The 20,554-nt window shown below is 40.2% G+C and overlaps 4 protein-coding genes across 5 annotated transcripts; 3 read left to right on the top strand and 1 right to left on the bottom strand.

Moving 5' to 3' along the window:
- Positions 1-555: 555 nt before the first annotated feature.
- Positions 556-1,823, top strand: LOC126803715 (protein PSK SIMULATOR 1-like). The gene is made up of 2 exons (XM_050531468.1): positions 556-908; positions 998-1,823. The coding sequence occupies exons 1-2, from the start codon at positions 556-558 to the stop codon at positions 1,821-1,823; spliced, it is 1,179 nt and encodes a 392-aa protein (XP_050387425.1).
- Positions 1,824-3,809: 1,986 nt separating this feature from the next.
- On the top strand, positions 3,810-7,265 carry LOC126802663 (uncharacterized). Of its 2 annotated transcripts, XM_050530315.1 has the most exons (4): positions 3,810-4,220; positions 4,857-6,127; positions 6,253-6,436; positions 6,569-7,265. In XM_050530315.1, the coding sequence occupies exons 2-4, from the start codon at positions 4,913-4,915 to the stop codon at positions 7,189-7,191; spliced, it is 2,022 nt and encodes a 673-aa protein (XP_050386272.1). In that variant the 5' UTR covers positions 3,810-4,220; positions 4,857-4,912; the 3' UTR covers positions 7,192-7,265. The 2 variants fall into 2 exon arrangements, with proteins under 2 accessions (XP_050386272.1, XP_050386273.1); XM_050530316.1 differs by lacking the exon at positions 3,810-4,220 and having other exon boundaries at positions 4,854-6,127.
- Positions 7,266-8,173: 908 nt separating this feature from the next.
- Positions 8,174-13,417, top strand: LOC126802977 (dirigent protein 25-like). Its single transcript, XM_050530702.1, is given in 5 exon segments — positions 8,174-8,450; positions 9,507-9,514; positions 13,044-13,198; positions 13,200-13,229; positions 13,231-13,417. Coding segments are annotated over 5 exon segments (657 nt in total).
- Positions 13,418-18,446: 5,029 nt separating this feature from the next.
- On the bottom strand, positions 18,447-19,788 carry LOC126802760 (dirigent protein 24-like). The gene has a single exon (XM_050530454.1). It carries the CDS (start codon positions 19,742-19,744, stop codon positions 18,548-18,550), a length of 1,197 nt encoding a protein of 398 aa, XP_050386411.1. The 5' UTR covers positions 19,745-19,788; the 3' UTR covers positions 18,447-18,547.
- Between the last annotated feature and the right edge of the window lie 766 nt (positions 19,789-20,554).

Raw genomic sequence — 20,554 nt, 5'->3', positions numbered from 1 at the left:
AATAAGTAGGTATATAACTTTGTGGAGTAGTGTGTGCAGAAACCAACTTAGCTGAGTACGCCGACAACAGAAGTAGCAAGGCCCTCTATGCTCAAAGGCGAGGTGGCGTATGCGTTAGGCAGCCTCTTCGTTGTTTTAGATCCCATCCTTGCAGCTACTTGGATTTAAAGGTTCATTTCAAATACATGTGTGTGTGTGTGTGTGTGTGTGCGCGTGCGTGTGTAATTTTGCTTCTTTGGGTTTTGTTGTTCTAGATGTAGAAAAGGTTCTGAACTTGTTGTGCAATTTACCCACCTCTTTTACCTGGAAAATGCAAATAGATAAATACATAATCAATCAAGAAAACGAACAAGTAAAAGCTTCTGAAACTTTGGTTTGGGGATTTGAATTGAAAGATTGTTAGGGTTTCAGAATCCTGGTGATCTGTTCTATCGTGCACCAGCTAGGAGAAAAGCTAATTAGGGTTATTTTTTCTTTGTGTAATTCACTGCTTTGATTTTTAATTGTTTATTTAATGCAGAATTTATTATTACTCTCTGGGTGGGTGTGTTAGAGATGGTGGAAGGCTTCAGGACTAAAACGAGTCAGCAGGACCCAGTAGTTGGAATTTTTGCCTTTGAAGTTGCAAGGGTGATGTCTAAGCTGGTCCATCTATGGGAATCCCTGAGTCCAAAACAAGTTGATAGCCTCATGAAATATATCTCAGGTTTGGTGGGGATAAAAAAGCTTGTGTCACAGGATGAGGATATCATTCGAGGTTTCATACTCAGAGAATTGTTTGAGGATATGATTCCTTTAACAAAATATGTGGCCGGACTTGGCAAGAATCATTGTTCTGATCCTAGGTTAAAGGATTTTGAGCTTGCTCTTAATGATTGGATCACCAATGGTGTTGACCATTTTAAATGGCAATTTTTATCTGAGGACATGGAAAGGGAGGCCAAGGTGATGAAACAATTCATTTTAATAAATGATAGTTTGCATGACAAGATTAAAGTTCTTATGATCTCGAACGTACCTTGAAAGACACCACTGCCACCTTGGATGGTCCAAGTTTGCTCGAGTTTCACAACAAGGTAGAGCTGAAGCGGCTGGAGGTGGAGAATTTCAAGGAGGGCTCCTTGTGGAATGTGACTTTTGATTATGTAGGTATCCTTTTGGCAAGATCTTTCTTCACAATTATCAGTCTTTTCAAGTCTGTTTTTGGAGCTCCTCAACTGATGGCAGATGCAGAAGCCAAAGATTATTATCACACAAGTCCTAATCCATTAGATCTCAGCAAGTACGAGCTGTTGGATGCTCCGTCCGGCACACTTGGTGCTGCTGCCTCAGAACTGCACTATGCAAATATTGTCATCGAAATTGAACGTTTACGAGGATATCCGTGTCTACACACTTATGCAGAATCCAGAAAACAACTGTATGGTATGTTGCCAGCAAATGTGAAAGCTGAGCTAAGTAGAAGGCTGCCCTCCATCAAGGACATGACCTCATCAGTACTTAAAGATGTTGCAGCAAAGCAGAAGGTGGCAACGGCTGAAAGTTTAGAATGGTTAGCACCACTTGCTCATAATACAAAGAAAATGCATTCCAAGAGGCACTGTCAACATAAGGCATGTGTTTCCAGGAGCCGGAGCCACTTGCTTCTGGTACAAACTCTATATTTTGCAAATCAACAGAAGACAGAAGGAACGATTGTGGAACTTCTTGTTGGTTTGCAGTATAGCTGGCAGTCTGAGGTTGACTCCACACTAGGAGGACTGCCAAGAAAAGCAGCCTCGCTGATGACCCAAATGCTAAGGCAAGCCTCGATCCCAGTTTAATCAACGTTGTATGTTAAGTGTTAAAGTAAAATGTCTGTTAATTATGTGTAGTAGTCACATCTAGTGTTATTAGGAGTCCGTTTAAGTAATTAAGAAAAATGGTTCTGGTAATCTGACCCGGTACTCTCTGGTACTGTACGAGAAAATGCTTGAGGGCTTCTCTTATGGAACAGGATGAATACTGTTGGACCGTTGCACTCCTCTGGTACTGTACGAGTAATCTTATGGAATATGGTGAATGTTATTGGAACATAGTTGTCTAACGGTGATCAGATGCCAATTAGGAACTTATTTTATGAGCTTGATTAGAAGTAAACTGTTCCCAGGAACTGTATGATTTCAGGTTCTACTACTATGCTGCATCACGTTCATTTATCAGTTATCACTTTGATTTTGGCTTTGCTCATTTACTTTTAGATCTTGGTTTGTATCTTTTTGGAGTTTCACCTTGCTAATACAACATGTAATCAATGCGTTTCGGGGAATCCAACTCCTTGATCCCATTGGAAAGAGGCAGGGGATGAAATGATGGAGAATTCTTATGATCAATATACAACAACCCACCTTTGCTTGAGTTGAGGTCTGGATTGGCTAAAGTCTTAGACATTATGAGTATGAACACGTCTGTGAAGGGATTAAAACAATATGCAGCTTATTTGGGCAGTCGATTCAACTGAGTGATACATTTGATTCGATTCAACTTTTCAGTTTATTTTTCAAGTGTGTGTACCATGTTAACATAACTGTTGCATTTTTGGATTATATCCTTCTTATCCCAAAGGGACCCTTGAGATTTGACTCATTTGAGACGACTCAAACTCATGTTGAAAAAAATTTAAAAGAATAAATATTTTTGAATGTGAATCAAATTATTTTTCATTTGTAAATTCAAATCCTACCATATTTAATCATCAATTTCTTTACGAATTCATTACACATTTATACCAACATAAAGACATCAGTATTTTTGTAACATACGCTCAAAATTATCATATCTCACAAGAAACTCTAATGTAACACAATTCAACCACATGAACAATCCCACGGCTTTGAATCATTTCATGATACACCCGACCTCGATCACCATAAGAAATAGTGATCGATTGTCTATATAGAGAGTAGCCTTGGATCCCCATTGAACCCTCAAAGCACGAGGGTACGCTTTGTCACAGTGCCTTGTGACCCCAAATCTCGATTTTGTTTTTTTTATCGTTTTCTAATGGATCATTCGAGCGGTGTAAAATTATGACGAACAATAGAGAAGGAACAATGATCAACTACAGAGTTTAGATATCATTTGTAATCGATCTTAATGCTAATTGCTAAGATATAATAGTTCACACAACAAGTTATTATTAGTCTAACTATTTATTTTTCTATAATGGTAGATCGAAGTTCACTTCCTAAGAAAATTGTTGCTTTGAAGACCAAATCTATTTCGTTACTATTACCAGAAAGTCAACTCTTTATCATAGTTTGATATCTTTCTCGATGAAGACCTTATTATCTTCAGGACATCTCAAGCGCAGATGTCGTACAATGTCACGATTGACCTATACTAATACTATTCCCCACTAATCTTTGTTATCACAGTAGTAATCACACACACAGCTATCATAATGATTAATTGCACTGTTATAAAACCCCAAACGCCAAATTTATCCCTTGTAAATTTTTCAAACAAGCTCCAATAAGCCCGGAACAGCTAACCCAGTAAAAGTGAACTTAATAAATTTTTCTGATCAAAAACAATTTTTGCCTCTACAATATATTTGGAATGAACACCAATATTCCTCTACAATTTCAGTGCTTTCACATTTTCTGATTTTCACATTTTGAATCAGAGACAATATTACAAACCATATCTTCTTGGCGGGAGTTACGCAAGCAAGACAATATTACTGATTGATCTCTAATATTTCCACAAGCAAACATACAAATTTCGAAACAAAAAATATCGAAACGAGCCCACCCCGCACCAACCAACACAACGTTTTCTCTCTCTGTTTTCTCGTTCCCAATCATTTCTCTGTAATCAATTCTCTCTTTTCTGCATCAAAGCCAAGAAAACACTCTGATTCTTCAGCTTCATGTTGGAATCCAAATACATAATAATCCACCACAACAAGAACCCAGATTTTTAGCTTCAAACCATTTCCTTGTCCAAACAAGCAAAAGCTTTGACTTTGTTTGTTTTCCTTTAATATTTTGTTGACCCAGTTTTTAGGAGCATACCGGCGTGTCATTTTCATAGTTGATTTCCAACAAGAAACCCAGAAAGTTGAGTGATGAAGACATGAAGTTTGTTGCTTTATCAACTTGGTATCTGAAACGAAGTAAAGATTGTTGCTTTTGATGGTGGAATTGGATTTTGGGTTTCCTAATCATCGTTTAAAGGTAAACCCTTTGATTAGCCCTCTTAATATGTTTCTTAATTTTCTGGGCTTGTTCTCTTATTTTGGTATAAAATTGATGGAATGTTCATAATTTTGTTGGGTTTTGATTTTTGCGTGTGCTTTTGTCAAATATGGATGCTTTTGTTTATTCAAATGATTCTGTTATTGGTTTTTGTATTATTGTATTTTGGAGGGGTTGTTGTAGTTGTACTGGTTGCTATGATTATGTTGTCAGTGTGTGTTTTTGAGGTTTACAGGTCTGAAATTGTGTTGCATAATAATGTTGCTGGCTCCATTTTTCACTTAAGCTTGGACCCTCTGTTGTACCAGTGATTGTTTTGCAGAAGGAGCTGCTTTTGTGATTGGGGCTCTGCCTCTAGCTTCATTGCACTGTAGCTATTAGTTCTGCATAGACTCTGTTTAGGGTTATAGAGATGCGTGAACCTTTCAAATGGGTTCTGTGAATCTGTTTCTTTTGTCTCTATTTTGGTTTCATTTAGTGTGTTTCTATTTTTGGTTCTGTGCATCTGTTTCTATTGACCAAGTTCTTTTTCCTTATTTGGTTGGATTGTGCTATGCTTATAATCGTATTGCACATTGATTGAAGTATCCTAGAATCATTTTTCATGCATAAAAGGAGGTCCAGAAAGCTAGGAGTCTTCTAATTGTCTCAGATCTTTGTTGTTAATAGAAATGGAAACCACACCAGTTTCACCAAGTATTGTAGCAAAGTTAATGGGTCTTGATGAATTGCCACAACAGCAGCCTGTCCAGAAAAGAAGAGTACTATCTGAGAATTACTTCCGCAGAGTTGCTTCTATAGGCGTCAGAGAGAAATGGCATTCATTGAGATTGGTAGTGGAACATCAAGATTATAAGGATGTCTTTGAAGTTGTAAGTCCACTAAAAGCGGATACTGACTTCAACCTGTCAGTTCATAAGGGAACAGGATTGTCAGAATCGAAGACAGATGTCTCAAAGCAGGAGGAATTTCAAGTTTCATCAGAAAAGTATGAATGTCTACAAGGCGAAGATGGTCTTAATAGCTTACACAAATTTTCGAGGTTTCCATTGAAGTCAAAAGGAAAAGGATGCTCCACCAGTAGCAGAGTTGTTTTGACACCAAATTATGGAAAGGGCGGCAACAGTTCTGCAAGGTCTTTCCCTCCAATGAGTTCATTAGAAGCTTATCAGTCAGTTGATGAGAAGTGCGCTGGGTTTTCTAGTCCTAGGAACAGGAAGATACACGTTAAACGAATAGAACCTATTGGAAATGTATCAAGGCCAAGGTCCAGAGGTGGCAACTCCATTGCAATGGCATCTGAACTCGTGGGGTCTCATTCCTTGAATTTCTCTGATCCGAGGAACCAATACCAGTCTTTGTCTTTTTCAGATAAATCATATGTAGTCAGGGAAGCCAAGGACCAACTCTCGGAACAATGGAAGATGACGGAAAAGCTTAATGAGTACGGAAGGGCTGATAGAGGCATCACCATTCGGGATTTGCTTGCCGTGCCTGTCCAGGAAATAGGGCTAAGAAATTTAAATTACAAATTCGGTGTGCATTTTCAACCAAAAAAAAAGACTGTTAGGCATGATATGAAGGATCTGAACCTCAGTAAGTTTAAAGAACATCATGATAGATATGAAGCTCTCTGTAGAGAGTGGCCTTTCATTCCTAAAAGGTCGGTCAATTGGGCGAAGAGTTGGTCATGTGAGTACCAATTTAACCATAAGGATGGTTCAAGACCTGTAAAGTTGAGAACCAACAATAAGAAATTTCATTCTATTCCTACCCTGGAATCAGAAGGTAATTTTACGGTAGAAAATACTTGTGTGGTTCACAATGATCTGAAGAATACAACTGTGGAGAAAGACAGTAACGCCAAATATATCTCAGTCCAGAAGGTCCGGTGTTTTTTCTTTAGAAGATAGTATTATGTCCTTGTTTGTGATATTTCTGCAATAATGTACATGTCATATAGTTACTAATGATGTCCTGTGACGCATTCTAAAACGTGGTAAAACTGCAGGACGTGTCCAAGGGAATAGAGGTAGAAAGCACTTTCCCTTTGCACTGCTTCACCTCGTCAGATTGTTTGTCGAGCTTGGAGGAAGTTTACCAGCCTAGCCCAGTTTCAGTTCTGGAACCACTATTTAGAAGAGAGAATCCACCTTCACCAGAATGCTTGGCAAGGATCAATGTTGACACCAGTGGTGAGTTTACCAGAAGCCTTTTCTCTATTATATCGGCATAACTTGTGACATGCTTCTGTTTTGTGTTTCTTTTGAAATTTTCTATTTATATCCGTTTTAAAATTGATTATGCAACTTCATTTCTGAAATCAGACTACTCCGACACATGCTCAGAAGGTTCTGGAATGATTGTATCAAGCGAAGATGATACTAACGAGCGATCTGTGAGCGACACCAAGGAAAACAGTTCTGTGGGATTGTTCAAAGTTGAAGAAAGAAGAGACTTTTCCTACCTCATTGATGTGTTAGTGGAGGCAGGTTTCTATAGTCGGGCGGTAGAAATGGACTGTGATACCTGGTGTTTTGAAGAATGCCCGATGAGCCTTTATGTCTTTGAGAGCCTGGAGAAGAAGTTTGGTCAACAGATGTCCTGGAATAGGTCCGAGCGGAGGCATTTGTTTGATCGTATAAATGATGGGCTAATAGAGATTCTCCAGCCATCTATGGGTGAACTCATATGGAAAAATCCTGTTTCTAGAAGAATTAGGACCCAGTCTGGTCAGGAGATGATAGAGGAAGATCTGTGGATGTTGCTTGTAATCCAAGAGAAGGAAGGAATGGAAGCAAGAAAGAACATGGAAGAGAAACTGCTGGGGAGTGGACTTGGAAAGTTAGATTTAGGTGATGAAATTGATTTTATTGGTAGAGAAGTAGAGAGGTGGTTGATTGATGAGCTTTTAGAAGAGTTCGTCAGCAACTTAGCACTGAGAGTTTGAAATAGCAGTTAATTTCTGTTTTCTTTTCCGGTACTTTTTTTAAGAGAGTTACAGAAATGATATTTGTGTAGATGTAGCTACAGTTTTGATCAAGTGAAGGAGTTGAGAAAGATATATCATATATGTATACAATCAAATACATTTTCTTTATACATGAGTGAAATCAGATTTGGTGCTGATGAGTTCCTAAATTGTTTTCATTTTTGTATCAGCCAATATTCATTCTATCTAAATTAACATAAATCACAGGATGATGCTAACCGGAAGGTTCTATCTGATAACTTGTTTTCATCTTTGTATCAGTTCCATATGTTATCACCAGTTTTTAACAAAAGAAATCAACAAAAAGAGTCGTGTGGATTTCAACTCTTCCTGAGTTCCTGGTTTTAATTCAGCTTAAGAACCACAAAGATAGTTTACAGCAGACAATGAAATTACAGAATTTTCTTATACACCAATTTCTGGTGCGTATCTGAGCCTTGTGAAAGCAAGAGTAGATCTTTTTTAGCTGACCTAAACATCTATTCAACTCCAAACCATTCCTCTATATTCAATTTCAACGCCTTTAGGTCTCAAGTGTTAAAGACAACATAAAGGTGCCTATAGCTAATCAGAACACTATAATAGGAAAGATCAGCACCAATTCCATTCAATCTACAGAAACACATCCTTCAATCCATTATCCAAAACTCTAAACAAGAACATTACGTTCCAACTCTCACATCTTCATTCCCTTCACATTGTCACATTGAAGTTCATAAAATGATCTGTCACCTACCTACTATTCCTCACCCTAACCATTTTCTCTGCCACCTCAACACGAACTCTCGAGGAGAAACCACCGATTCCTGTAGTCCCTCCGGTGGTGTTGAACACGATTGGCTCACCTTCCACCAATGCTGCACCAGTGGTCACAGCTTCAGCTACACAGCCTGCCACACTGGCTGATATATGATCATCATTCCTTAGTCTTCTTTAATTTATGCATGACATTCTAGGGGGAACCAACCCCTCAGCTAGAGCCATGACAGGGATAGTCAATAGCCCTGCAGCCAATGGTGAAGTACCATTTCCCAAACCAAATGGAGCAGTTCTGCCATTTAACAATAGGGTACCCCAGAACAGCAACAACAAAAACAACAGTATTCTAAGCAACAACAACATTCCTTTTCTCACTGGACTTAGTGGAGCTACCCAAAATGTGGTAACAAATAATAACAATGTTATACCTAGTGCAAGAAAGAACACAGATTTACGTGGTTCACTAACGATGTGTTAGCTACGTCCACGGACAGAAGAAGAACAGTTTTATTATGTTGAGGAAAATCACAGAACTGCATGTACACAACACACAATAGGTTGTTTATATACAACCCTAAATCCGATATACTAGTCCTAATAGGAAACCATAACCATATACTAGTCCTAATAGGAAACCATAACCTAGTATAACCTGATGATTCAAGGCATATATTAACAAATCTCCACCTTGACTTGAATCCTCTCACAAATAACAGATGTACCAGATGCACCATAGTGATGCCAGATGTACAGAAAACTCCTTCTGCCCCAGATGTCGCCCCCAAAGGGCAACTAACAGCTTGTAACATTTAGCAAGTCCAAACAATGTTGGAACTTGTTGTGTGGAACCGACTTGGTGAACATATCAGCGGGATTGTCAGCAGTGCCCACCTTCTTCACCTTAATTATGCTCTCATCTCTCAGAAAATGATACCTGACATAAATGTGCTTAGTCCTCTCATGATGAACTTGATCCTTAGCTAAACATATTGCACTCAAACTGTCGCAATATACTATAGCCTGATCATGATGCAAACCAAGACTACTGACCAGTCCCCTCAACCATATGCCTTCCTTTGCAGCGGCTGTCAGAGCCATGTACTCTGCTTCAGTAGTAGACAAAGTCACTATAGGCTGCAAAGTAGCTTTCCAACTAACAACAGAGCCACCAAGAGTAAAGACATAACCAGTCATAGATCTCCTAGTGTCAACATCTCCAGCATAATCGCTATCGGAATAGCCTGTTACCAAACAGTTTGTATCACCTCCATAAATGAGACCAACATCAGACGTACCTTTGAGATACCGAAAAATTCTCTTCACAGCCTGCCAATGCTCCTTTCCAGGATCACCCATAAATCTACTGACAACACTAACAACATGTGCAAGATCAGGCCTAGTGCAAACCATAGCATACATCAAGCTTCCTACTGCACCATAAGGAACTCGAGACATGTATTCCTTCTCCTCAGCAGATTTAGGTGCAAACGCAGTAGACAGATGAATATTTGCAGCACTTGGAGTATCTAAAGATCTGGATGTAGACATACCAAACCTGGATAATATTTTCTGGATGTAGCATTTCTGTGATAAAAAAAGCTTCTTCTGACTTCTATCCCTGTAAATCTCCATTCCCAAAATTTTCCGAGCTGCTCCCAAATCCTTCATCTCAAACTCTGCACTGAGGAGACCCTTCAACTTCTGAATATCAGACTTGTCTTTTGCAGCTATCAGCATATCATCTACATACAGGACCAGATAAATGAGGGAACCATTTGTTAACTTGTTGTAGTAGACACAACAATCATACGGACTCCTGATGTAGCCGATCTCTATCATGTAGCTATCAAACCTCTTGTACCACTGTCTAGGGGACTGCTTTAGTCCATACAAGGACTTCTTCAACTTGCAAACATAGTCTTCCTTTCCGGGGACTTGAAAACCATCTGGCTGAGTCATGTAAATCTCTTCTTCCAATTCTCCATGTAAGAACGCTGTCTTCACATCTAATTGCTCAAGCTCCAGATTCTGATGTGCAACTATGGCTAGTAGCACCCTGATAGAAGTATGTCTGACCACAGGTGAGAAAATCTCATTGTAGTCAACTCCCTCTTTCTGATGGAACCCTCTTGCAACTACTCGAGCTTTATAGTTGATGCCCTCAGCAGATGACAACCCTTCTTTCTTCTTGAAAACCCATTTGCAAGTAATAACCTTTCTCCCCTGATCAGGTCGTTTGGTCAATTCCCAAGTCTGATTTTTCTGAAGTGATTCCATTTCATCTCCCATTGCAGCAAGCCATTGAGCTGACTCTGTACTTGTAACTGCTTCCTTGTAGGTGGACGGCTCATGAGGATCCACCTCTTCAGCAACCTGTAGTGCATAAGCCACCATGTCCTCAAAACCATACCTTGTAGGTGGTTTCCCAAAGTTTGGTCTCCTAGATCGCTCATGAGCCAAACCATGCTGATTAGCAACCATTTGTTCTGATTCTGAATGTAGGTGTTGATCTTCTTGTTGTGGTTCACTCACATCTTCAGTGACTTGTTGCTCCACCTGTTTCTCAACACTACAATTTTCGGATACAACCACAGACTTCATAGTAGGGTTAAACATAGAATTTTCATCAAATACTACATTCCTACTCAGTATAACCCTCCTTTCAGATGGAGACCAGATTCTGAAACCTTTAACCCCATCTCCATAGCCTACAAACACTCCTTTTTTAGCTCTTGGTTCTAACTTACCCTCACTTACATGATAGTAAGCAGAGCACCCAAAAACCCTCAGATTGGAGTAATCAGCAGACTTACCAGACCACATCTCATAAGGTGTTTTGAGATGTATACCTGTGTGTGGTCCACGATTTATCAGATAACAAGCAATATTCACCGCTTCTGCCCAGAACCTTCTTTCTAATCCAGCATTAGAGAGCATGCACCTAGCTCTCTCCAGAAGTGTCTGATTCATACGTTCTGCTACACCATTTTGCTGTGGTGTATTCCGGACTGTATGGTGCCTTGCAATACCTTCAGTCTTGCAGAAATCATCAAATTCAGCAGAACAGAATTCCAGACCATTATCAGTTCGCAGCCTCTTGATCTTCTTCCCTGTTTGATTTTCAACTAATGCCTTCCACTGCTTGAAATTCTTGAAGGCGTCACTTTTATGCTTCATCATGAACACCCAAGTCATTCTTGAGTAGTCATCAATCATAGACACAAAATATCTGTGACCTCCCAAAGAGTCAACGCGAGAGGGACCCCAACAATTAGAATGGATATAATCAAGCGTGCCTTTAGTTCTATGAATCGCTTTAGGAAATTTTCTGCGATGTAGCTTCCCAAAGATACAATGTTCACAGAAACTAAAATCCTTGACCTTGTGGCCACCAAGAAGATTATTCTTTGACAGAATTTGCATTCCTCTTTCACTCATATGACCAAGCCTCATGTGCCATAGCTTGGTCATATCATCCTTGTGAACCTCTGATGATGCAACAGCAGCCGAGCCTGACAGCGTTGAACCTTGCAGAATATATAAAGTACCTCGCTTGACACCTTTCAGAACCACATTGGTACCTTTGTAGACATTTAAAATTCCACATGAGCCTTTGTACTTGAAACCTTTGCTATCTAGAAGACCCAAAGAAATCAGGTTTTTCGTCATGTGTGGAGCATGCCTAACATCATTCAATGTACAGAATTTACCATCATGTGTCCGTATTTTTATTGAGCCAATTCCAACCACCTTACTTGCAGAACTGTTTGCCATAGAAATATTGCCTCCATCTATCTGCTCATAGGTTGAAAACCACTCTCTGCGTGGACATATATGATAAGACGCCCCGGTATCCAAAATCCACACATCCCTGTGATGTATGTGTGCATCTGCAACCAAGGCCAGATCTTCTTCCGAAGTGGTGTCAACTTCTACTATAACAGCAGTACCTGATGCTTTCTCAGACTGCTTCTTCTTCTTTGGACATTCCTTTTTCCAATGTCCCTTCTCTTTACAGTAGTTACAGACATCATTGGATTTGGAACCCTTTGAAACTAGATTCTTATATTTCTTCTTTCCCGAACCTTTTTGTCCCAAACTTCCACTAGCTACCAACCCTGCAGCCTGACTGTCTGAACTAGTACCGGTCGCCTTATGACGCATATCTCTAGTATGTAAAGATGATCTAACATCCTCCAGAGTCAGAGTATCTCTCCCACCAATAAAAGAATCCACAAAATTCTCATACGACGAAGGTAGAGATACCAACAGAATTAGAGCAGCATCCTCATCATCAACTTTAACATCGATATTACGCAACTCTAATAAAACAGTGTTTAACTGATCTAAGTGATCTCTTAGAGATGTACCTTCTTCCATACGCAGACCGAACAGACGTCGCTTTAGAAGCAACTTGTTGGTTAAAGACTTCGTCATGTATAGACTCTCAAGCTTCAACCACAGACCAGCCGCAGATTCCTCCTCTGCGACTTCGGTGATTATATCATCTGCAAGGCACAACAGAATTGTCGAGTGTGCCTTCTCCTCCAGACTGGCCATCTCAGCGATTTCTTGATCCCCTGACTTCTTAACCAGCGGCGCCCACATCCCTTGTTGTTTTAACAAGGCTCGCATCTTGATCTGCCATAAACTGAAGCTGTTCCTCCCTGTGAATTTATCAATCTTCACATTCAAACCAGACATCTTTCTTGGCGGAAATCACAACCAGGCCAGATAAATCTGGCTCTGATACCAGTTTGTTATTCCTAGTGCAAGAAAGAACACAGATTTACGTGGTTCACTAACGATGTGTTAGCTACGTCCACGGACAGAAGAAGAACAGTTTTATTATGTTGAGGAAAATCACAGAACTGCATGTACACAACACACAATAGGTTGTTTATATACAACCCTAAATCCGATATACTAGTCCTAATAGGAAACCATAACCATATACTAGTCCTAATAGGAAACCATAACCTAATATAACCTGATGATTCAAGGCATATATTAACAAACAATAACAACAACAATGTCATCAATGGTGACAGCTCTTTCCGGGAGGCTCCTCACTCCAAAACCTCATGTTTGGCACAATGAGTGTGTTTGATGATCAGCTGACTGAAGGGCATGAGCTAGGGTCTGGTTTGGTTGGCAAGGCACAAGATTTCTATGTGGTGAGTGCTGAAGAGGGTACTAGTCAGACTGGCTTTCACTGCTATGTTTGAAAGTGGAGGTTAGCCTTAGCTTCTCTGGGGTGCACCGTGTGGCTGTTTCAGAGTCTCATTTGGCCATTACGGGTGGCAACGGAAAGTAGGTTGATGCGAAAAGGTTTGCCATCATTAAGACCTTCCCGGCTACCAATGAGCAACAAACCGATGGAGTACAGAGTTTGTTGCAGTTCACTATTTATATTACATACTAGTTTATGTGATCTGTATTTTTCATTTTCAAGTTTAACAACATTTGTAATTTGCATTGCCTGTTATTTAGAGAATGAAATGATTTCAATTTGTTTTCTGTAACATAATGTTATGCAAAATTGAAACTTCTGCACCTTAAATACAGAATCGCATATCCTTTTTGGGTCGTCAATATCATCGAGGGTATGAAATTATGAACTATGGGCCAGACTCGTTGAACTAATATGAAGCGATATGCTGCCACATAAAACAGCAAATACTTATACTCGATCATACATATCCATATTGAATGTGCAATTTCTAGTAAGGGCATGTGCGGCAACTCTTAAGCCTTATTATTCAGTATTAGTGTATATTGAATAACATGCATTAGTGCATTAGCATCCAAATTATCGTCCCAAAGTCAAATTAAATATAGCTTGGTAAAAGGATCGCCAGGAATGTAGAATAAAATTTCCGGTAACATTGTGAAAGTCTCCGGTACCTGACACCACCATAATCCAACTCACTGGCCCGGATTTGTTCCATATCCCTAGTATTGTAAAGGGTGCTGCTAAATGTACCCAACAAAGTTATAAGTGTATCCAATATTATGATATTTTTCCTTACATTTCCAGTATCACCCTTAAAGCCTTGATTTTAGAAAATTAGAAGAAAAAAGGTTAGAAACCCATCCAAACCTTCCACGACCTTCTCCAACATCAATGATATCCCAACTTCATCTTCTCCTTTTTGCCCAGTTCTTTTGAATTTAATGTTTCATTTATGCACTCTTATCATTTGTAATTGAATTTGACATAAATTGTTGTGTTTCATTTTCCAGTTTGGAAGTTCTTCCTCTTCTATTTCCTTTTCTTTGAAATTGCTTCCGGTTTCATTTCACTACTAAGAATATGAGGATTGAACCAATTTCTATGAATGACAATTCCCACTTGGAGAAATCGATCTACATGCAAGATGATCATATATCAGAAAGAAAGAATGATAGATAGATGGAAGAAACTAAACGAGAACAAAAGAATTGGGCAAGAACGAGAACATTGTGTAATTGGGTAGAAAGATAGAGGATCATAAATTGGGCAGATAGAGGATCATCCATAAACCTTCATCTTCTCCTTGAATTGGGTTTCTTATGCTGGTTCAATCAAACAGTGCGATTTTTCTTTTTCTATAATACTAAAGGGTAATACCGGAATTCTTTATACTGTTGGGTATAATGAGAAATATGTCGAGTACATTTAGCAACACTATATTTTAAATGATCCGTTGTAGCGGTTACCCGAGTCATCTTTAATGTCACGATTCCAAAATTTCGAGTATGAAACTCAAATTTCGAAGTCATGACAACTCTAAAACAATCTCAATAAATCAAAATCATTTTAATGTTACAGTGGATCATTATTGAGTTCATAGTACAACTCAGACAAATTGATTATTACAAACCAAATTTATAATTCAACATTATATCAAATGGAAATGTAAAAATCCTCACAAAATCCTCACCACAAGATAGGATAAAAACAACTTCAAGTCTTCAGAGTTGTCCGTCGATTTCCGTTAATCCACACCTGCGGAATTATCCCATACACCATCGAATAGGTGCACCAGGAATGTAAACACAAACCCGGTAAGCCTTGCAGCTCGTATGAGTAAAACAACATTATAACTCGCGTAAAAATATATACGAAACTCCACAAAATATCAATCATAAATGCACTCATGAGTCATTAGACGGCCAATCTGGTTGTCTAATAAAATGAAAATGTATATGCTCATGAGAAATTGGGCAACCCCTCTGTTTACCCAAATGCATTTATAATACGGGTACTCATGAGCGCTGGTACACCTATGTTACCCCTCATGATAGTACGCCTTCGACATTGGGCAACCACCTGTTACCCAATATCCAAAATATGGGTACTCATAAGCCGATAACCCATCTGTTACCTCTTATGCAGTATCCCGGCAGACAGACTAGAGCTCTAACTGTATCGTAACTTTCGTCTAGCCAAGGCTAGATTCCGACATGTCAACACGTCCGAAGACAGAAAAACACGTCCGAAGACATAAACACGTCCGAAGATAAAAACGTTTTAATAAACTCCATGTTAAAACCACATACAATAATCATCACATTATATTGTACAAATCGAATCAACATGCTCAATAAATAAATCTCAACACCAAATGAACTTATTCGTATACGGAATTTATGAACGTATATAATATAGCAAACCGTATATATGTACCTATTTTACCAATACACATACACAATCCACTATCTTATACATATCATAGTTCATTCATTTTAATTAATCGTAATCATGAATCTCCGCAAGGGTAGATTCGTCACTGTGAGATTTTACTTACCTTATAATCTCGAGCGTAATTTCCACGATTCCGAAAGTGAATCTTTTACGTGATGTGTCGATCACCTAAAAATAGATAGAAGTGGATTTAGAATCGTTACGTAAAACCATAAATGCCGAAACAATAATAATATTTTACTGTCCAACAAATTTATGGTTTTTACGAAATTACTGCTCACATAGTTACTATTCATGTATTACTATACAAATACATAATAATACGTACTCATGTACAAATACATATTATTTACGTAATTCTGTATGAGTACATAGTATTTACGTATTTCTATACCTCCATGTACTATTCAATTGTAAATATTGTCTCAGTAAATAATAATTACCGATTTACTCTTCTAAAATTACTTTTACAATTACTGTACGTAATTTACATTTATATGTACCGTATGTAAAATAAATTTACATTTACTGTACGTAAATTACTTTTTACATTCACCGTACGTAAAAATAAATTTACAGATTTACTGTTTCGAAAACACTATTCACGCGCCGCCGCACGTGCCAGCGCGTGGGGTACACAAGCCACCTCCGGCGACCGTGCGTAGGGCCCACGTGGCTTGCCACCGCCGCCCCCAAACCGCTCCTTCCTTTCTCCTCCACCCCTACACGGCCCAAGGCCGCCTCCAAACCTCCTCACGCACTCACATGCGCCGCCCTAGGCGGCGGTATCTCCTCCATCTCCTCCTCCTCCGAATCTTCCCCAAATCGATCCAAAAATCATCACACAAACATCAAATACATCAAATCATACCTAGATTGTACGGTGGAGCCTTCGGAAAGTTGTCGGAGAGGGATGGATCTCCGATCGTGGTCGATTCCTCGTGGAGGGCGTGTCGTGGCTCGAGTTCCAATTACTCGTAGGCGGCATCGGAGGGTAGAGGGGGATGAGGGGCGAGAGCTTGCGTCGGCGGCGTGGGGTTTGAACGGCAACAGAAACCTCGCAGGGGCTCAGGGATGTCGTGCGACTTCACGGCGGCGAGGTGTGGTGTCTCTAGCTCGGGGTCGTGTGCGGTGGTCCTGGTGAGGCTTTTGGGCGAGGCGGTGAGAGACACGGACGGCTGGTCGACGAGATCGCCGGTGAAGTGCTGAGGGAGGGAGGGAGAATCGGGGAGAGAGCGAGGGAGAAGAGAGAGAAATGGGAGAGGGAGGCGGGGGTGAGGGTTTCCGAAAATGGAAACCCTAGCTCCATTAATTCCCTTTTATACATTTTTTTCTAAATCGGAAACTAACTTCCGTCGTTAATAACTTTCACGTACGACGTCCGATTAGGACGCGTGATGTGTCCACGAACTCGTATCAACAAGCTCTGCAACTTTCGTGAAGGAAGTTTTCACAAACGAACGACGAAGTAAAAGTCGATTCTCACGTCGTAGAAACGTAACGTTTTTCTAATTCACATTTCCGATATCGGTTCCGTTTTCGATTTCCGACGTCGCAAAGCGAAACAACCACGTTTAATGAATTTCACAAACTTTATAAATTAAAAAAAAACCAATAAATTGTTCCAAAAAATCGGGTTATTACATTTCACATTCGATAACTCTCCTAAAAGAAATAGCTCATTTAGACTCGTATTCAGTTGGCCACCTCGGTACACGGCCTTTTTCGCAGAGTTTATGTCTGGGCGTGAATATAAAGAATAGTTAGTGATAATACCAAATGGGTCGTGGACATTATTCTAGAAGAAGCCGGAAATGATCACGGCCGTCCTCCTTTGCCGTCCAAAATATGATGCTTCGACAGAAAATGCAAAGATGAACGAAAGTAACAGAAGAGATATACTCATAGTGAGCTTTGGTGTCAACCTGAAAGCCATTTGGACAAGCAACAAAGATGGAAAGATTGATATTAGGCCGAGTTTGTAAATGGGTTCTTCGATTCATTATTGGTCATGCATGGTTCCTATTTATAACCATTTGAACAAAGACTAGATGATGATGGAGTAATCAAAGTAATTTAAGCATCAAATCAATGACCTCGATACCCTAAATCAAAACAGTGTATAATGCATGTAAAGATTAATGCAAGCAAGAGTTATTCACTATGGATAAAGTTCTAGTTTTGGCATTTGACATTTTTAGTGAGACAAACTTATATTTCTAATTAATGATTGTAGTACTCTTGTCGAGCCCGGTTCTAATCGTTTTTCATTTGTAACTTTCACTCCTTGCCTATTCAAGAAAAAAAAAACTTCCACGCCTTGTTTAATAAACCACCTATCTTGTGAAACTTGTTTTTATTTGGTATGATGAGTAACTCATTAGTTGGTACTCTAGACTATTTCCCGTAGCACTAAAACATTTACATGAAACGACACTTCAAAGTTCAAACACATCAAAGTGCTTGTTGAAGCAAAAAGGAAATCATTACTTAGTAGCTTATTGGAATCAATTCCTAGTCTTACCAGGATAGCCCATGCGGCCCTCAACAAATAGGTTGTCTTAACAAAACGTACGTTAGGCCCAAACCCGAGTACAGATTTTCATCTCCTAGCGGAAGTCAGACCGAAGTTGGAAAGAAAATATAACAATTCTACCCTAAGAATAACTGAATAAGCTTCAAACTATATATTCAATCGTTGTGGCTTAATATTTCAGTAGCAAGCTGTATGCATTAACTGTTAATCCCAAAGAATGTGAAGAAACAGAAGACATTTTTCATTCAATTAAAGATGCATGGAGAATAGATACAGTAAATCCAACACTGATACTGTCAAGCTCACAATACCAAATAAAAACACTAGTTTTACTCGGAGAGGTAAACACTGATCTGCATGATGGTATCCACACCGTCTGTTGTGTGCTGATCCTCCTGAACAAGGCTCTCAATGGCCGCGTAGCCATTCGCATTCTCATACTTCCCGGTTCCGCCGATCACGGCAATGTGTGACACCGGCGCCGCTGTGCGGTGGACCCCGAACAAGCTGATGGTATCCTCCACGTCATGTGCGCCGTGCATGAGAACAGTGAACGCCATTGTGTGGCTGTTTCCGTCCAACGAGCTTGCCAAGTAGAAACCCTGAGCTTTTCCAAGCACAGGGGAGCCGAGCTCATGTCCTTCGGTTAGTTCGTCGTCGATGACGGTGATGGAGCCGAACATGAGCTTCTGGAGGGTAGCGCCGTTTGGGAGCTGGCCGGCAGTGACGAAGGGCTGGTTGCTGCCGCCGTCGACGATGTTATTGTTGCCGGAGTTTTGGATGACGGTGCTGGTTTGGGAGTTGGTAAGGCCAGTACTAGTGCCGGTGAGGCCGGCGATGGAGGGGAGGTTGTTGCGGTTGTTGTTGAGGAAGCCGTTGAGGTTGTTGTTGTTTATGGGGGTGCCACCGGTGACGGGGAAAATATTGTTGTTTGGTTTGGAAAAGGGGACGTTGGCCACCGTGTTGGCAATGAGCCCGGTCACCACCCGAACGGACGGGTGTGATCCTCCAAGAATGTCGTGCATGAAGAAGGCCAAATGGGGTTGTGCCACGGTGGTAGCGGGCACGGCCACGGGTGTTTCCACGGGGAGAGGCGCAGGTAGTGCCGGAATGGCGGGGCCCGCAATAGGAATTGGTGCGGTTGCCGAGGGGATGGTGGGGCCCGTTATAGGTGCTGGCACGGTAGTAGGGACAGGTTCTTCGGGTTGCGGCGAGTCGGCTTCTGGCACCGCAGGGATGACAGGAGGAACTACGGGTGATGGCACATCAACGGGTGGTGTGACATCATCAACAGGGGCATCGACGTTGGGGATAGGTACCTCGCTGTTGTCCACATTGTCATCCACTGTTGCGGTGGCAGGGATTTGGCCACTTGGCAACGGAGTGGTGGGATTGTTTGAGGCTAGGACAGTTGTCGGGAGGGGACTGGTTGCCTCATCAAGGATCCTAGCTGAGTTGGCATATCCAAGTGTGATGATTGCCAAGAACAATATGTAGAATGTGGCCTTGAGAACTTTGGAGGCCATTTGGTTTGTGAAGAACTAAAGAGTATATGCTTAGACTCTTGAGGGACTAGAAATGTATTTGATTTTGAGTGAGTTATGTTTGAACGATGAAATGGTTTTATATAGCAACACTAGTTTTCTCAAATCTCCCAAGTGATGGGAGTTGTTGTACCTTTTTTTTCTCTGCAGGGTGTCTTTGGTTGAGAAAACCAACTCCCATAAGATGGAATTGGCACTCCTTTTGAGTTGTTAAGGTGGTACTGGTATATGAGTAATTGAGTGTGTATGATTAGGTGTTGTCCACTACAGCCTGGTGTTTTGGCATAACCTTACCTTGGCGCAGCTGTACATATAGAGCAGAGTATATATAAGTAGTCAACCGCATAATGCATATATGAGTTTTTTTTTATCAAACGCATATATTAGTTAAAAGTAAAAACTATAGAAGTATACTCGATTAAGTGTCAGTTAAATTAAAAACTCTATAGTGAAGCAGTTGAAACTCTCCTGCAGACTCCTTCGGTCTTTCCATACCTTTAGATTTTGAGTTCTATCTTCCTAGCATCAGGTAAGCAAAAGAAATCATTCGGAGCTCTCTGCATACTGGTGACCAAGTGATTCTTGGAACCAGAAAAGACTATATCAACCCCATTATGTGATAATTAGTGATCAAGTTCTATAAAGTCACAGTGGATTTAAACCCAAGTTGGCAGTCATCACTATTTAGTAGTCATTTACCAAGTTCCAACAACTCGTATAGTGGAGCTGTCCTAATAATGTTTCACTCTAATTGGTGTCAAACTTGAACAAAAACTGCAGAAGGATATAGCA

The sequence above is a fragment of the Argentina anserina genome, chromosome 7 (assembly GCF_933775445.1).
Source record: "Argentina anserina chromosome 7, drPotAnse1.1, whole genome shotgun sequence".
Classification (NCBI taxonomy): Eukaryota; Viridiplantae; Streptophyta; class Magnoliopsida; order Rosales; family Rosaceae; genus Argentina; species Argentina anserina.
This window is presented reverse-complemented; position numbering and strand designations above follow the sequence as displayed.